Genomic DNA, 17650 nt, shown 5'->3' with positions numbered 1-17650 from the left:
GCATAGAAGTATAATCTTAGGTATTTCCATGGATCGGCGGAGTTTTATTATCCGCGAATAACGAGGAGCGCGGATCAAAATGCAATTTTCACCAGTTCTGTATCTTGAGCGTTGTTGCATAAACTGCCAAGGAGCAACTTTACGTTTAATTCGTTTTGTTTAACGTTGTTAAGTGTTGGGGCGACGTCTCTCGCCGGCGACCGATCACTCCCCAGCGGCGAGAGCGCGCTGCTCTGCGCGCGCAGGGCGCGCCAAGGCCCGTTCCACGCGCGCGCAAAGCTGACGCCTGCGCAGAAGGTCTCCGGCACGCGCGTGCGTCGGCGCTCCCCTCCCAATGGAATTCCACCTTTTCAAAAACTAACGGATACTGCGCCGCTCGCTCGGTGCTTGAGGGAGCGAAACCCTTCGGAAGTCCGTGTGCGATGCCACGGGGGCTGGTTTTCATTACGTGTTCGTTACAATATTTTTTCAATAAACATTTTTTGAAAATAGCAAATGATTCGTTTCATCGTTGGGCAGACCCCATTGTCGGACCGCATCTGTTTCGGTTGACAACGGTTGCGGGGCAATGACTCTTATTGTTACACATCCCTGTTCATACCCAATGACAGTCACGTTTTTAATTACAGTTGGGGGATGAACTTCCAACACGAAAAGCTAGTTTTAAACTTACTAGGTTATGTCGGCGTGACGCGCTGTTTAAAGCCTCCCTTTGTGGCACTAAAATTCAACACACACAAACACACACACAAACCGCTGTCGCTTGCCGTCAATAATGCGCGATATGGGAGGGAATTGGCGGTGATTGAAAGGTGTCTTCTCTAATAGAAATCGCGGTTACCATTGGAGACCGCGTCGAAACACGGAATTCCCTTTTCGGATTGGTCCGTGGTGAGGCAGGGCGGGCGCGCTGCCGTCCCTCCTACCCCTTGCAGTGCAACAGTTGAGCTGGAAGTTGAGCAGGGGAGAAGCCTCCCAAGTTGTAGAACAAGAAGCCATTTGGAGCGGTCCCTAGGGCGACTCGCTCCCCTGCCCAGCACTGGTCTTATACAGTCTGTAGACTGGCTGCGGATACAGTTAGCACCCTTGAAAATTTAGGGATAAGATGCCTCGGTATGTAAACAAAATAAGATGGAAAGAAAAAATGTTTTCTATTGTTGGTTGCATGCTTTTTGTCTTTTCCTCAGCATTTAGTTCTGTGTTGATAGTTGTGCCAAGGCCAAATGGAAAAGCACCTTTGATTTAAAGGTGGATTTTGTTCGCCCCTTTATTCTGGGAGCGATGTGTGAAGCGCCTAAACACGACCGTTAAAACCAAGTCGTCCAGCTAGGATTTTATCGGTCCTATAAAGATGAATCATTTAAAACGCGGAGAGTGCAGAGAAGGCGCTTGAAAAAAAACCTGTTACGGAGTATCCTTAAAAGTTTCAAAGTTTTCTTCTGCATTGTTACTAACGAAGACCGCCCCTTGGCGAATTGTAATCCTGGCGTATATTAATATATTTTAAAAACCTGGAGCGGATTATAAATGCGGTGACGAATTTTAGCATTGTAACTCATTAAGTATAAGAGATAATGTAGATCTTGATAGTTGATGCTTTTTTATTTTAAGAGCACAGATACAGTTTAATATTAGTGCTTTTAAAATGATACAGAAAATTATATTTGCCTGATTTTGCTTGCATTAAAATTTGCTTATTAATAGGAGCAATGTTTAAAAGATCTCATGAAGACAACCTTTATAAAACTGATGTAATTAGTTGACTTGTAATCTATCATCAGAACAAATGAGATAGATTAAAAAGTACTTCACAAGATGCTGCCTGATCTACTGAGAACTATGAGTATTTTCTGCACTTATTTTGTAAAGACAGAATTATATAAAGCCTCTTGTGATCTGAAAATGCTTTGTAATCAATTAAATACTCATGTAGTGCATTCATTGTTCTACTAATTTACAGTGGCCAGTTTGTACACAGTAAGACCTGTACAAAGGCAAGCTGATGGTAACCAAGTAATCTGTTTTCATGATGAACATTGAATAATAAATATTGACCAGGATTATGTGATTAACTGCTTTGCTATTTTCTTTTGGAAATAATGCTTGTCCTTTCTTCCATCCACTTGAAAATGGGATCTGGACTTAATGTCTCACCTGATGTTGGAACCTATCTATTAATCAACTCTGCTGTAGGAAAGATATTATTGTATTAAACTGGGAAGAGTACAGAAAAGAGTTACAAAGATGTTAACAAAATTTGAGTGATTGAATTACAAAAAGAGGTTGGATAGGCTGGGACTTATTTCTTTGGATTATAGGAGATTGAGATTTATAAAATCATGAGCGGGTGGAGATAAGGTCACTATGCACTAGGATTAGGGAATCAATAAGTTTAAAGTGAAAGGGGAGAGATTTAATAATAACCTGAGGGATTTTTTTTTTTACGGAGGGTGTCCCATATGAAGAATGAGCTTTCAGAGGAAGTAGTTGAGACAGATACAAAAAACACATTTAAAAGGATAGCAACACACACAAAATGCTGGTGGAGCACAGCAGGCCAGGCAGCATCTATAGGGAGAAGCTGTCGACGTTTAAAAGGATAGGAAAGGTTTAGAGGGATATGGGCCAACCATGGGCAGATGCAACCAGCTTGGATGGGTATCTGGATGGGCAAAGGCAAATTGGACCAAAGGACCTCTTTCTGTGCTTTGTGACTCTATATCTCAATGCAGCAACTCATCTTTGGTTGTGTGGTCTTTAGCATTATGCGGATTTGGGCCATATTTTCCAATCAATTCATGCTCCACTTGGAACACTTCCTTCTTTACTCATTGAAATCTATTTCCATCTCCCTCATTTGCTTACCTACCTTCCCCTTAAATGCATCTATGCTACTCCCCTTAACTATTAACTTTGGTAGTGAGTTTCATATTGGCACTGCCCTCTACATAAATGCAAGTCTTCTGAATTCCCTATTAGATTTGCCTGAGCACGTCTTATAATGATGGCCTCAAGTTACTCTCATTCCTATAGGTGGAAACTTTATTTTATTTTACTCTTTTAAGGCCCTGCATGATTTGAAAATCTTTGTTGGGTATTCACAATCCCATTATTCCTTCAGGTAAAATACTATACACACTTTACAGAAAATAAAAAAGATGTGATTGCACTGGAGAGGGAGGTTCACCGGGGTGTTGTCTGGAATGGAATGTTTCAGTTATGAGGGTTTCTCAGATTCATTAATTTACATTCAAACATACAGTGAATACAATACACCTTTTGTGTTAGCAACCAATACAAATCCAAGGTTATGCTAGGGGCAGCCCATAAGGTTGCCACACATTCTGGTACCAACATAGCATGCCCACGATGTTCAGCAGAAACAACAACGGAAAAATAGTAACAAAACAACAACAGCAAAGTGATCCCCTTTCCTGCCACCTACTCTTGGACACAGACAGTCCTCCAACTCCAGGACAGGCTGCCTCCAGCAGATTCACAGATCCGGTCTCTGACTCAGCGGTCTTTATTTATAGACCTCTGATTGACCCTTGGGCTTTGATCTTTGGGATCGACCCCAAGACTGGATAGACTGGGTTTGTTTTCCCTGGGGCAGGTAAATTCTGCCCTATTGAGAAATGTAAAAAGAATATTCAGAATTGTCTAAGATCAAGGGGCATAGATGGAAGAGGGTTGGAGAAGAAGACCTCTCATTGCAACCCAGAAGCTGGTCACAATCTGCAACACTCTGCCTAAAAGGTGGTGGAGTCAACTACTTTCAAAACATCTAAGAAGCATCTGGGTAGGCATTTGAATTGCCAAGACCTAGTCAGCTACAGACCAAGTGCTACTAAGTGGGATTGACTGACATGCAGGGCTGCAGGAGCAGTTTCCATGTTCTTTGAGTTTAAAAGAGACCCAGAGTCTTCACACTTTACTGATATGCTTACAACGACCTTTCTGGTATCTGTGGATCATAAACTGAACCTCCATCACACAAGGAGCACACTTCCACCTCAGCCGCGCTGAAACTCAGTGAAAATAATGATAAGTAGAAGATGGTTTCAGAGGAAATTTTATGAAAAATGTTCTCTTTTTTTTGTGAAGGGCTATAGTATTTGTAAGTTCTTAACATGTGGGGAAAAGTTCTCATTCCACAGAGCAGTGTTATTCTTTAGACACGAGATTCTGCAGATGGTAGGAATCGTGAACACAAACAAAATGCTGGAAGAACTCCGCAGGTTAGATATGGAGGGGAATTAACTGTGGTGGCATGGCTGAGTGGTGTAAGGTCCTGCATTAAGGCTTCAGTCTTCAAGTAGGTGTGGATTCCAGTCAGTTTATTGCCATTGGATGGATATCTAATTTAAGGGCAGCACAGTAGTGTGGTGGGGAGCTTAGCACTATTACAATGCCAACAACCCAAGTTCAATACCACGGCTGTCTGGAAGAAGTCTGTGTATTCTCATCATGGCCGCGTGGGTTTCCTCCTCCTTTCCAAGTACGTACGGGTTAGTAGGTTAACTCGGCCTATTACTGTACTGTATCTCTGAAAATAAGAGAACCGTCAACGTTTGGAGTTGAGATCCTTCATCAGGTTGTACTTTATTTCTGAAAAAATATGACATTTTTGAGGAAAGAAAATATTGCCCTTGTTAGAATTAGAATTTCATCTGTCTTCAAGGGCAAGCTCTGAATGTGTACTGACTGCACGAGGCCAGTTAATAAAAACTGCCATAACATATGAGCAATTGGCTTGATATATTTTTTGTCTTTTCAGATGTTTCACTGGGACAATATGCATGAACTAGCATGGAACTTAAAAGAGACAATTGGAGCTTTTTCCTGAAATATTCAGCTGATGAATCCCTGGCCATTTCAGTAATGTGCTGATATTAATATTGCTCTGTTGTGGGAATTTAAACAATGCAGAGACAAGCTGATCAAGTGAAACGTCGTTCAAGCACCAATCCTTCCATCCGGGTGAGAAATGTTGATATTGCGAGAGGAAGAACTGGATATGGATTTACTCTTTCTGGACAAGCTCCATGTGTGCTTAGCTGCATCCTTAAAGGGAGCCCAGCGCACTTTGTTGGGCTTAGATCTGGTGACCGTATACTGAGTGTTAATGACATTAATGTCTCTAAAGCCTCTCATGAAGATGTAGTGAAATTGATAGGGCAGTGCACAGGTGTACTTCGGCTTGTCATTGCTGATGGTAATAATCACTGTGATACAGGTTCCAGCGATGAAGAACTTAATTTTGGTGAAGACAAAGTGGCATGGGTGAACAGTAAGACAAAGCCCAAAACATTGGGGCTAAATAGAGCTGAAAAGGTTGTGGCTGATGTACAGTCAGGTGGGATTTTTAAAATGCTATTTGACAATTCCAGTAGTTCTAGAAAATGTGGTCGGAACTGTATACAGCAGCCAAGACAAGGCACTGAAAAAATCAGTGGGTTTCCTGTCAGTCGCAAAAGTGCAAGGAAGAACCACAATTCACTTTCTGAAGACGAAGTGCAGAAGGTATTGAACGATGACTCGGTTTTTATTAATGGTCTGGAAAACCAAGATGGATTTGTTCTAGATGCTAGCATTCTGAATGTTGGAATGATTGTAGGCTACTTGGGTTCTATCGAATTGCCTTCAACAAGCTCAAATCTGGAAAATGAAAGCCTGCAGGCCATCCGTGGGTGCATGCGTCGTTTGCGTGCCGAGCAGAAGATTCATTCTCTTGTCCTGATGAAAATAATGCATGATTGTGTTAAACTGTTTAATGATAAACATAATGTGCTAGCTTTATACCCAGCAGAGAAGTTGGCTTTCAGTGCTGTGTGTCCTGATGACCGACGGTTCTTTGGACTGGTTACGATGCAGATGTTTGATGATCAGAGCCCAGCTGTTGACTGTGAAGGTGGGCTGAGGACTTCATGTCATGTCTTCATGGTTGATCCAGATCTTTGTCAGCACAAAATTCACCAGGGAATTTCCAGACGTTTTGGTATTGAGTGCACACCAGATCCAGACACCAACGGCTGCTTAGAGTTTCCTCTTTCCTCTCAACCTGTTCTTCAGTTTGTATCGGTGTTGTACAAGGACATCGGGGAGTCATTTGAAAGTGCACGTGCAAGAGCTTTTCTTGACGGAGACTCATCCGATGGCCAGCAGAACAATAGTATTAGTAGTAACAGTGATAGTGGAATTGGATGCTATAGTCATGAGGAAAAGAATAATCGAGTTTTAGTTGTTGATCTAGGGACCAGCTCAAACAAACACGCTCCCAGTGCTGCCTGGGCTAACGTACAAGGTAAAGGACACGTTCAAGGTACTCAGTGGAATGGTTGTCGTCAGGATTTAGAGAACAAATATCTTGCATCTCGGCTTTCAGAGTTGCCACAGAATGAATGCTCTTTGCATAATGGTAATAGACACCTTATTCCTTCCCGCCTCGACGTTCCTGGAACATCTCCACGGTCTGTGTTAAATTCAGCTAAGAAATCTGAAGTTATGAACAGTGTGCCTTGTGGACCTCCTAGATGGCTGCCCCTTCATGTCCATAAAGATTGGCAGTACTGTAGCAGTAGTGATCAGGAATCTTACGCAGAATCCACAGATGGATTATCTAGTGTCAACTGTAGTACACTGAAGAAAGATCTTCCCCCTCCAATGAGCAAGATTCAGACCGAAAAGTATAGAGTTGGAAGTGGCTTAAGTCAGCCTTTTCGAAATGTAGCTCAAAAGAATGAACTGACAAGTAAATTGTTTGGTATGGAAAAAATGTTCGGGATACAGCAGAATAACAAGAAAAGCAAAGATAACAAGGTAAGTGATTTTTATTAGAGCACTGTATGCATTTGAAAATAAGATGTATTTGATAAATTATCACAGGTGCACACTTGAACTTTTGCTTTGCATTTGTTTTTAAGAAAGTTGAGGTAGCATGTTTCTGTTTATTTTTGTTCACAGCTACCAGATTTACCTTCTAATTGCAAGCACATAACAGAGATTCATCCATTTTTTGGCTTCAACTAACTTGTTGCATGTGCTTGTAACAATTCTAAACAATACACTACTCCTTACATGCTACAGAATACATCAACCGTACCTTAAAGATGATTTATCTTCCCTTTACAGTAAAAAGCGTTTACAAAGGCTTTAAGTCGCTGTGAAGTCGGCTGATGGAAGCAGGGTGCCTGTGGTATGTGCGTACATACTGAAGATGCTACATCTGTAGTGTGCCAAAGTCTTTAAGTGCACTACAGAAATTGTTGCAATACCTTTTCCTTCATGTCCTCTAGGTGTATTAAGCTTAGAGATGAAATGAGAGAGTTTACACATTGTTTAATGCATTGTAAGAAACGTGTATCCAATGCATGTAAATGATATAATCAACATGGAATATACTTAATTTTTATACATTTTAAGCTATAATTGAAAAGTTAATTGTGAATGAAGGAGGGAGAATGCTCAAATTTGTCATTAATCTGTTCAAGTTGTTTTATGTAATTATTTGACTGGTAGCTGTGTTACAGTAATGAAGATTTCCAGTTATATGATTAATTGCATCAATAATTCAGAAAGTGACTATGGAGAGCAACAGCTGGGGCTTTGGAATATTTAAAGACATCCCCTGCTGAACCTTATCCATGATTCCCATTAGATTCACTGAATGTTTCTTGGATCTGTTTACTCTGCCTCTGGAATTGTGTCCCATTGGGTAGTCGTGTCCAAGGAAGTAAAAATGTTTTGTGGCGTTTCGCTGTTAGATTTAAATCATTGTGAAATACTGATATGTCTTTGTGTTACTTAAAGCAGAAAGTTAAACTGTACAACTATTGCAGTTTCCTTGCATAGTTTGCTTACCAGTGGAATAATAGGCTCTACGTATAGTCTTGCTGCATATAGAGAGACCTTGAAAGTGTCTTTCAGCTGTGTTTATTTCGACTGTTTCTAAACCAGGAGATGCGCATACCTAACATTGCTAAGTTTGTCAGAAAGCAAAATATGGCAGCTGTTGGATTGAGTATTTTTTAAAAAGAATGCCAGGTAAAATCAGTAAAGCAGTATGTGCAAGGAGAGAAACACTTCACTTTTAGATCACTGACCTTCCTGGCCAAAGGTCACCAAACCTGAAATACTGACTCTCCTACTCTTCCAATGAAATGCTGCCTGGCATGCTGAGTATTTCTGACACTGACCTTTATGGGATTTAAAAGCCTGACCTCAGTTTTGTGAATGGTGTGAATAAAATGTTAATTTTGTCTGTTCTAGTTCAAGGTGTTCAACTAAGACCTTCCTTTACTGAATTACAAGAAAACTTGTTATCCGAGTAATTTACATTTGTAGATGTAGTGGGAAAATAGTCAGTGGAGTATACCAAAAGAGTGGTAATAACTGACGAGTCTGTTGGTTTCTATTTAAAGCAAATTCCAAATTGGGCTACGTTTTGTGAACAATTTAACAGAAGTTTGAGCTCTAAAAGAAGTCGTTGATCAGCTAATAATCGTTAATACATCCAGGCAGTGGAGGATATTTTTATAACCAAATTTCCTCAAAGGACTTAGAAGATATATTACATTTTCAGTGTTTTAAAAGTTATATATAAATAATATGAACTTTCACCAAATTTAAAACAAAGGGTGGAAGTTTGCTAAAAGCCTGAGAAAAGGTAATCTCTCACTAATGAGTAAATTGTTATTGTTCTTTAGAGATTTCACAGGTGACATTTTTCATTGATTAGATTGAATGATAGATGCCTAGAAGTCAGTCTGTTTTTTACCTCAGAGTAAATGATGTATTAATACATGGAATGGAGAAAATTATGGGTAACTTCTCCAGTGGAATGTTGTCTTGGGCTGTAATAAGAGCATTTTTTGTTTTCTGTATGTAGGATGGCTAACTGAAATAGGGAAGAATAGTGTTGCTATTTAATTACACAGCTAGGATTTTTACTAATTTATCTTATGTCAATCTGTTCGTACCCATTGCTCTGCCTTTTATGTTACAAAGCTGCTGTGAATGCTGTTAAGCAAGCCTCATTTGATGCAGAAATATACTTGGAAAAACACTGTATATCATTTTGGGTCCCAAAGATTGAACTATCAACCAAGTATACATTTGGATTACCTCCCTTAAATGCAAGATATATTGTCTAATTGAAAATTGCAAAAGAGGTGAATCAAAATGCTGAAGCATAGAGTTGTCATACAGTGATGAAATGGCTCCTTTATTCCACTCTATTTATGCTGATCTTCTTGGCCATCTACATTAATATCATTTGCCCACATTAGGACTTTGTCCTTCTAAACCTGGCTATTTAAATGTCTGTGTAAGTACAGTAATTGTCTGATGTCACCTCTTGTTCTGGCTGTGTATCCCAGATACAAATCAATCTGTGTCGTTTAAATAAAGCCTACCTTTAAGTCCTCCTTTAAAATTCCTTCCTCTTACTGTTACCTATGTCCTCTTCATTTTAATACCTCTATCAACTAAAAAATATTTTGACTATTTGCCCTATCGATGCCTCCCTCATTATCTTACACTTCTGTTAGGTCTCCACTTGGCCTCCTTTGCTTCAGGGTGAAGAAGCCCAGTGTGTCCAATTTCTCTCCATAACTGAAGTCCTCCAATCTAGGTGAAATCCTGGTGAATTTCCTCTGCACTGTCTCCAGTGCAATCACACTGTTCCAGAACTATACACTCTAATTCCAGTGCAGTCTAACTTGTGTTCTGTGAAGTTGCAACGTAATTTTCCAACTTGCGATATTCTATGCACAGACCTACAAAGGCAAGCATGCCATATCAAAGTTTAAATTAAATTTATTATCGAAGTACATATATGTCATCATACACAACCCTGAGATTTATTTTTTGTGGGCATTCGCAATAAATATAAAGAAACACAGAAGAATCAATGAAGATTGCCCCTCCCCCAACAGGACAAACAATATGCAAAAAAAAACCAAACTGCAAGTGCAAAAAGAAGAAAAATAATAAACAAACATAAAATATTGAGATGAAGGGTCCTTGAAAGTGAGTCCGTAAATTGTGGATAAAGTTCAGTGGTGGGGTGAGTGAAGTTGAATGAAGATATCCCCTCTGGTTCAAGAGCCTAATGTTTGAGGGGTAATAACTGTTCCTGAACGTTGTGGTGGGAGTCCTTGATAATGGTCGCTGCTTTCCTATGACAGTGTTCCGTATAGATGTACTCAATGGTGGGGAGGGCTTTACCTGTGATGAACTGGGCCATAAACCACTACTTTTTGTAGGCTTTTCCATTCAAAGGCATTGGTGTTTCCGTACCAGGCTATGATGCAACCAGTCAATGTACTCTCCACCACACATCTATAAAAACTTTGCCAAGGTCTTAGATGACATGCTGAATCTTAAACTCCTAAGTAAGTAGAGTTGCTGCCATGCTTTCTACTTAATTGCACTTGCATGCTAGGCCCAGAACAGATTCTGTGAAATGATAATATCAAGGAATTTAGTTGTTAACCCTCTCCACCTCTGATCGTTGATGAGAATTGGCTCATGGTCCTTCAGTTTCCTCGTCTTAAAGTCAATAATCAGCTTCTTGGTCTTGCTGACATTGAGTAAAAGGTGGTTGTTGTTGTGGCACCACTCTGCCAAATTTTCAATCTCCCTCCTACATGCTGATTTGGTCTATGACAGTGGTGTCAGCAAATTTAAATAGGCTATATCCGCCACCCCATCTGTTTGTGCTGCATATTTGGGGAACTGTAGATTTGGTCTCTTTGCTCGCCAGCATTCTGTTGCACCCTAATATGCTTCGTGGTGGTTCAGGTACAAGTTTAGTCTCATGATGTAATAGTAAAAAGATCATATGATAGATTTAGGAAAGCTTGTTTGAAGCATCTATGTGCAGAAGCTGATCTTCAGTTGGTAATGCAGGCATTAATTTTGAGCCTTAGTCATTTGAAACACGTTTTATCTTTTTCCATACTGCATCTAAAGGTAGGATTTTTTTCTGTATATCTTTTCTTCCTTATGTACGGTTACTTGATTCTTCAGCACTTTTATACATGATTTGTGCAGTTGTGTTGCTGATAAATTGTTGTCTAATATTTTCTATATTTTTAATTAGTGGTGATTCTGATCTTTTAACATGTTAAAATGTTTTGGAAAGTAGGTGTTGCTGGCCAGTCCATCATTTATTAAATGCTGTTAAGAAGACAGTGGTGAATCTCCTTTCTGAAACACTGCAGTCCTGCTGGTGAAGTACTGCTGTTGTGTATGAAGCTTCAGAACTCAAGTCTCGCTCAATAAATGACTGATGATATCTATCCAAGAAAGGATTGTGCATGACTTAAAAGACAGTGCAGATATCTGTGGCCCTTGTTTTTGTGGGTAGAGGTAATGGATTTGATAGATGCTGTCAGAATAGCCTGGCTGCATTTGTAGGTGTGCATTACTGGTGGTGGTGGGGGGCGGGGGGGGGGGGGTGGAATGCATATTTAGTGCTAGTAAAGCCAGCTGTTTTGTCCTGGCAGTGTTTGAGATGCTTGCAAGCTGTTGCTACACTTACCTAGGCAAGTGGAGAGTATTCTATTATTAACAATCTAAAGATTGGCTTTATTTGTCATGTGTATGTTGAAACATGCAGTGACACGCCTTTGTGACAATAACCAACAAAGTCCGGGGGTGTACCGAGGGCGGCCTGCAAGTGTTCTCATGCTTCTGGCGTCAACGTAGCATGCCCATAATTTACTAACACTAACCTGCGCATATTTGGGACGTGGGAGGAAGCTGGAACGCCCAAAGAAACCCAGGCAGTCAAGGGGAAAACAAACTCCTTGCAGACTGCAGCGGAAATTGAACCCCAATGGGAAATTGCTGGTGCTGTAAAGCACTGCGCTAATCACTATGCTAAGTTGTTTACTTACGGCAACTCTCATTGAAATATAGAATAAGACAGTATAGAAACAGATCTCTGGTCACTTTACATAAGCGAGTCACATTTTATCTCTGATATCACTATAGATGTTACAACAGTCCTCTTTCAAGAGTCACATTCTAAAACAATTTTAGGGATTGTCAGAGCTTTCCCTTTTTTTAAGTATTTGGTAATGCTACTGAAATGTCATAATCTTGATATCCTAAATCTCAGTAGATTAACTGGAAATTACTCTGCTGTGGCGTGGGGGGTGCGGAATAGCCATAACTTTCGAAGAGTCTATACAAAGCCACCAATGTAGTCAAAAACTAAGGGAGTGTAATCATTTGAACTGAGAATTGTCATTAGGACTTGAAACGATAATACCCAGTACACTATAAATGATACTTTAAAAATTGCAGAGCACATCTAAAATGCCTAAGTTTCTACATTGTTGTACATTCGGGTAAACTAAATACTTATCTAGGAAATTGTGTTGGGAAACAAATCCAAAGCAGGACAAATAAATATAGTTAGCCACCATGTTGATCATGAATATGGCTTTTCATCTTGTAAAATAAATGATAAGTGATACACATGATTTTTATTCAGAATTTGATAAAATTTAGTCATTTAGGGAAAGGCTTTTTTTAACTTGTAATTCCACAAATGTTTGTTAATTTCTCAAATATATATGTAGATTTTTTTGGCACTTAGAAAATTGTTGGAGATGGTTAGCAGATCCAGACGGTATCTATTGAGAGCAGCATCATGAATTAGGACCAGAGTGTGTCTTAGGGCCTCAGATGAGCATAAATTATTCATCTACTTTGCTTAATTAATCAGGTTTGTTGCACGGTACAGGAGACATATGGATACTGTGTGTCTGCAATTAATGCCTGTACTGACATTTAATATCACTAGATAGATTGTGCAAATGTTAAATATCCAAGTGCAAAACTTCTGAGCCGTCAAATGAGATTGCTAAATATGATCAACTTAACTGTAATGATTGACAAATGTAAACATTTATTTGAGCTTTGATCTTATTAATATGGCATTAGAGTGAAATACAAGATTAAAATTGCTTTAGAAATAGGTTTTGTTGGTTATCGTTATGAAAAATGTACTCCACTGGACATTTTCTTATATTTTTAAGTCAAGGTCTATTAGGTACCTTTAATAATTTACTCCCTGTATCACAGAAGTGGAGCTAAGTTTTAAGGAAATAAAATCACTTCTCTCTCGCAGAAAGCCTTTTCTACCTAGCACGTATTACCTCTCTTGCTGCTCTTACCAATTCTAGAAATAGAAATGTGGAGAACTCAAGGAAATAAATTGAGTACAGTCATAAATTGATCAGTAATTCTTGTAACAACCAGTTTGTAAAATATTGTACCCTATATTAATTTTGAAACAATTTTTCCTACTTTGGTTAAAATTTAAAACTTTTAAAGCCTTAGATTGGAGAGAACAATTTTATGTCTCAGTCTAGATTCTTTGTGGAGTCTGCCATCATTTTCTGTGTTTATATTCTGTAGCACACAAATCACAAAACTACTTGAATGTGGCAACTGCTACACAAGAGATTTGATTAAACGTCTTCTGTCCATTCTGTTCACAATTTATTTCTCCTTTTGATAAATACATAAACTTATTGTAGGGCTAGGTTAGCCTTGAAATAAAATGTCTCTCTATCTTTGTGAATCTTACAAACTTACAGAAGTAGAATAGTAAGTAGTACTATTTGGTTCAGCAATTGTAAAACTTCAAGTTGAAGCACATCTACACGCTATTATTTGTTTAACATACAATCTCCTCTATAAGGGCAAAAGCCAAAAATGCTTCTGGTAAATTTAAGGGATACTCTCAAAAGGATACTCTTCCTATCAACAAAAGATGGTGAAGGAGAAATAAGCTGGAGGTTTAAATAGTGCTGACTAACCTATAATTAGGATGACTACTCTTCCAGCTTTCGCTTGAATTCTTGTTGCAAATCCACATGTTTGCATTTGCCAATACCACCCAATTTTTTCTGTGATATACCAGTGGCCACTTTATTAGGCACAGGAGTGGACCCTCGTGTCGTCTTCTGCTGCTGTAGCCCATCAACTTCAAGGTTCGATGTGTTGTGCATTCAGAGATGCTCTTCTGCACACTATTGTTGCAACACGTTATTTGAGTTATTGTTGCCTTCCTGTCAGCTTAAACCAGTCTGGTCATTCTTCCCTGACCTCTTTCATTAACAAGGCAATTTTGCCCACAGAACTGCCACTCACTGGATGTTTTTTGTTTCCAATAAAACAAAATTCTCTTGTAAACTCTAGAGACTGCTGTACATGAAAGTCCCAGGAAATCAGTAATTTCTGGGATACTCAAACTGCCTTGCCTGACACCAAAAATCATTCCCTGGTCAAAGTCATTTAGATTATATTTCTTCCCCATTCTGATGTTTAGTCTGAACAACAATTGAGCCTCTTGACCACGTCTGCATGCTTTTATGCGTTAAGTTGCTGCTGCATGATTGGCCAATTAGATATTTTTATAAATGAACAAGTGTACAGATGTATCTAATAATGTGGCATCTGGGTGTAAATGTATGCTTTTCAAGCTTAAATGCCACATCCTGTGGGTCTGTTCTCATAATTCAAAAGAAGAGACCTTGAAGTTTTTAATATTACAAGCTTCATTTCTCTCAACCTACTTTGTACTACTTACTAATACTGGGGTGTTCTAAAGATATCAAGCAGAATATATTAGATTTCTCATCCAGGCAGTGTATGATGTGCTTCCAAGCCCATCAAACCTGCACACATGGGGCAAAGCAGTCATCAGTGTGCCCACTGTGTTCCAAGTGAGGAACCTTGGAGCACATCCTCAGCAGCTGCACAAGGGCACTTGGAGGGACGGTACCGATGGAGGCATGATCAAGTCCTGAAGACCATCGCTGAAGCCATCAGCACAGGAGTGGAGTGGGCGAAGCGGTCCCGACCCTCCAAGCAGACCATTGCCTTTGTCAGAGCTCGGGAGCAGCCAATAACCACCAAAAGAACATCTGCAGGCATCCTGACCTCTGCAAGGGACTGGCAGCTGTTGGTGGACCTCGAAAGGCAGCTGAAGTTCCCCAACCATATTGCTGCCACTACCCTGCGACCAGACATTGTCCTTGTGTCTGAGTCTATTAAGCAGGTGATGATGCTGGAGCTGACAGTCCCATGGGAAGATCGCTTGGAAGAGGCCTTTGAAAGGAAGCTCTGTAAGTACGCAGGACTGGTCAGCAACTGCCAGCAGGCTGGATGGAGAGCGAGGTGTCTCCCAGTGGAGATTGGTTGTAGGGCATTCGCAGCCCGTTCCTTAGCCAGAGCCTACAGCAATTTGGGCATCGAGGGAGAGAGGAAGAGGAGAGCCATCCGCAGTACCACCGATGCAGCAGAGAGGGCCTCGAGGTGGCTGTGGCTCAAGAACGGGGAGCCATGGAGTCATAAGTAGCTAGCCATCTGGACACAAGCTGGGGTCTGATCAGCCCCGGCTGGGTCACCTGGAGGAGGGTGTATGATGTTGAAAGACCCAAAACACCCGATGATTCCAGGAATATCACTGATGATGTGTCCAGAAGCATCAGTAGATGTATGTACACAGATGTACCTTGGAGGATGGCACTTCATAAGTAATTTACTTGTAAATATCCATCAAACATTCATTGATTACTCATTCCATTTTGGGCACTGGATATGCTGTTTTAATGATTTGTGTAATATAGCATCATGCATTTTCCCTCTGGTAGCATAGAAACATAGAAAACCTACAGCACAATAGAGGCCCTTTGGCCCACAATGCTATGCCAAACATGTACTAACTTAGAAATTACCTAAGATTACCCCTAGCCCTCTATTTTTCTAAGCTCCATGTACCCATCCAGGAGTTTCTTAAAAGACCCTATTGTATCCGCCTCCACCACCGTCACCAGCTGCCTATTCCATGCACTCACCACTCTGCATAAAAAAAACTTACCCCTGACATCTCCTCTGTACCTACTTCCAAGTACCTTAAAACTGTGCCCTCTTGTGTTAGCCATTTCAGCCCTGGGAAAAAGCCTCTGAATATCCACACGATCAATGCCTCTCATCATTTTATACACATCTTTCAGGTCACCTCGCATCCTACGCTGCTCCAAGGAGAAAAGGCCAAGTTCACTCAACCTTTGGCATGCTCCCCAATCCAGGCAACATCCTTGTAAATTACCTCTGTACCCTTCCTATAGTTTCCACATCCTTCCTGTAGTGAGGTAGCCTTCAGCATTCAACCCTTATTGTGCTTCATGCAGCTAAATTATGTTTGTGTCCTCACATTGCATAAGATTACATTTATCTGAAATTGAAAATCATCTACAAACCCCATTTCCAGAAAAGTTGGAATATTTTTAAAAATGCAATAAAAACAAAAATTTGTGATGTGTTAATTCACGTGAACCTTTATTTAACTTGACAAAAGTATAAAGAAAAGATTTTCAATAGTTTTACTGACCAACTTAATTGTATTTTGTAAATATACACACATTTAGAATTTAATGGCTGCAACACACTCAACAAAAGTTGGGACAGAGTTAAAATAAGATTGAAAAGTGCCCAGAATATTCAAGTAACACTGGTTTGGAAGACTCCACATTAAGCAGGCTAATTGGTAGCAGGTGAAGTATCATGACCGGGTATAAAAGTAGCATCCATCAAAGGCTCAGTCTTTGCGAGCAAGGATGGGTTGTGGCTCACCCCTTTGTGTCAAAATTCGTGAGAGAATTGTTAGTCAGTTCAAAAGGAACATGTCCCAACGCAAGATTGCAGAGAATTTAGGTCTTTCAACATCTACAGTACATAATATTGTGAAAAGATTCAGAGAATTCAGAGACACCTCAGTGCGTAAAGGGCAAGGTCGGAAACCACTGTTGAATGTGCGGCACTGCCTAAGAAACCGTCATGCTACTGTGACAATTATAGCCACCTGGGCTCGGGAGTACTTTGGAAAACCATTGTCACTTAACACAGTCCGTCGCTGCATCCAGAAATGCAGCTTGAATCTGTATTACGCAAGGAGGAAGCCATACATCAACTCTATGCAGAAACGCTGGTGAGTTCTCTGGGCCCGAGCTCATCTCAAATGGACTGAAAGACTGTGGAACTGTGTGCTATCGTCAGGTGAGTCCACATTTCAGCTAGTTTTCAGAAAAAATGGGCGTCGAGTTCTCCGTGCCAAAGATGAAAACGACCATCCTGATTGTTATCAGTGAAAGGTGCAAAAGCCAGCATCTGTGATGGTATGGGGGTGCATCAGTGCCCACAGCATGGGTGAGTTGCATGTATGACTTTGAGGCGTATATTAGGATTGACTCTGAGGCATTAGACTCTGAAACTTAGGATTTTAGAGAGACATATGTTGCCATCAAGGCGACGTCTCTTCCAGCAGGACAATGCTAGACCACATTTGCAGCCATCAAATTCTAAATTTGTGTATATTTGCAAAATACAATTAAGTTGGTCAGTAAAACTATTGAAAATCTTTTCTTTGTACTTTTGTTAGTTAAATGAAGGTTCACGTGAATTAACATATTGCAGATTTTTGTTTTTATTGCATTTTGGAAAATATCCCAACTTTTCTGGAAATGGGATTTGTACTTGTTATGGGCTATTTCCTCCTTGGGAGTAAATTTGAACTCTGTAATGAATGCAGTTCTGCTTGGTTTCACTGTTCGGTGCACGTTGC

General features: G+C 40.1%; 1 protein-coding gene across 1 annotated transcript in view; it reads left to right on the top strand.

Moving 5' to 3' along the window:
- The first annotated feature begins 978 nt into the window (after positions 1–978).
- rgs12b (regulator of G protein signaling 12b) overlaps positions 979–17650 on the top strand; it is a 164283-nt gene continuing 147611 nt past the window's right edge. The window contains exons 1-2 of the mRNA XM_073047905.1: positions 979–1113; positions 4781–6822. Of these exons, the coding sequence (XP_072904006.1) occupies positions 4927–6822 (1896 nt within the window). The 5' untranslated portion in view covers positions 979–1113; positions 4781–4926. The remainder of the gene's footprint in view (positions 1114–4780; positions 6823–17650) is intronic.

This window comes from Hemitrygon akajei, chromosome 6 (genome assembly GCF_048418815.1).
Source record: "Hemitrygon akajei chromosome 6, sHemAka1.3, whole genome shotgun sequence".
NCBI classification, from domain to species: Eukaryota; Metazoa; Chordata; class Chondrichthyes; order Myliobatiformes; family Dasyatidae; genus Hemitrygon; species Hemitrygon akajei.
This window is presented reverse-complemented; position numbering and strand designations above follow the sequence as displayed.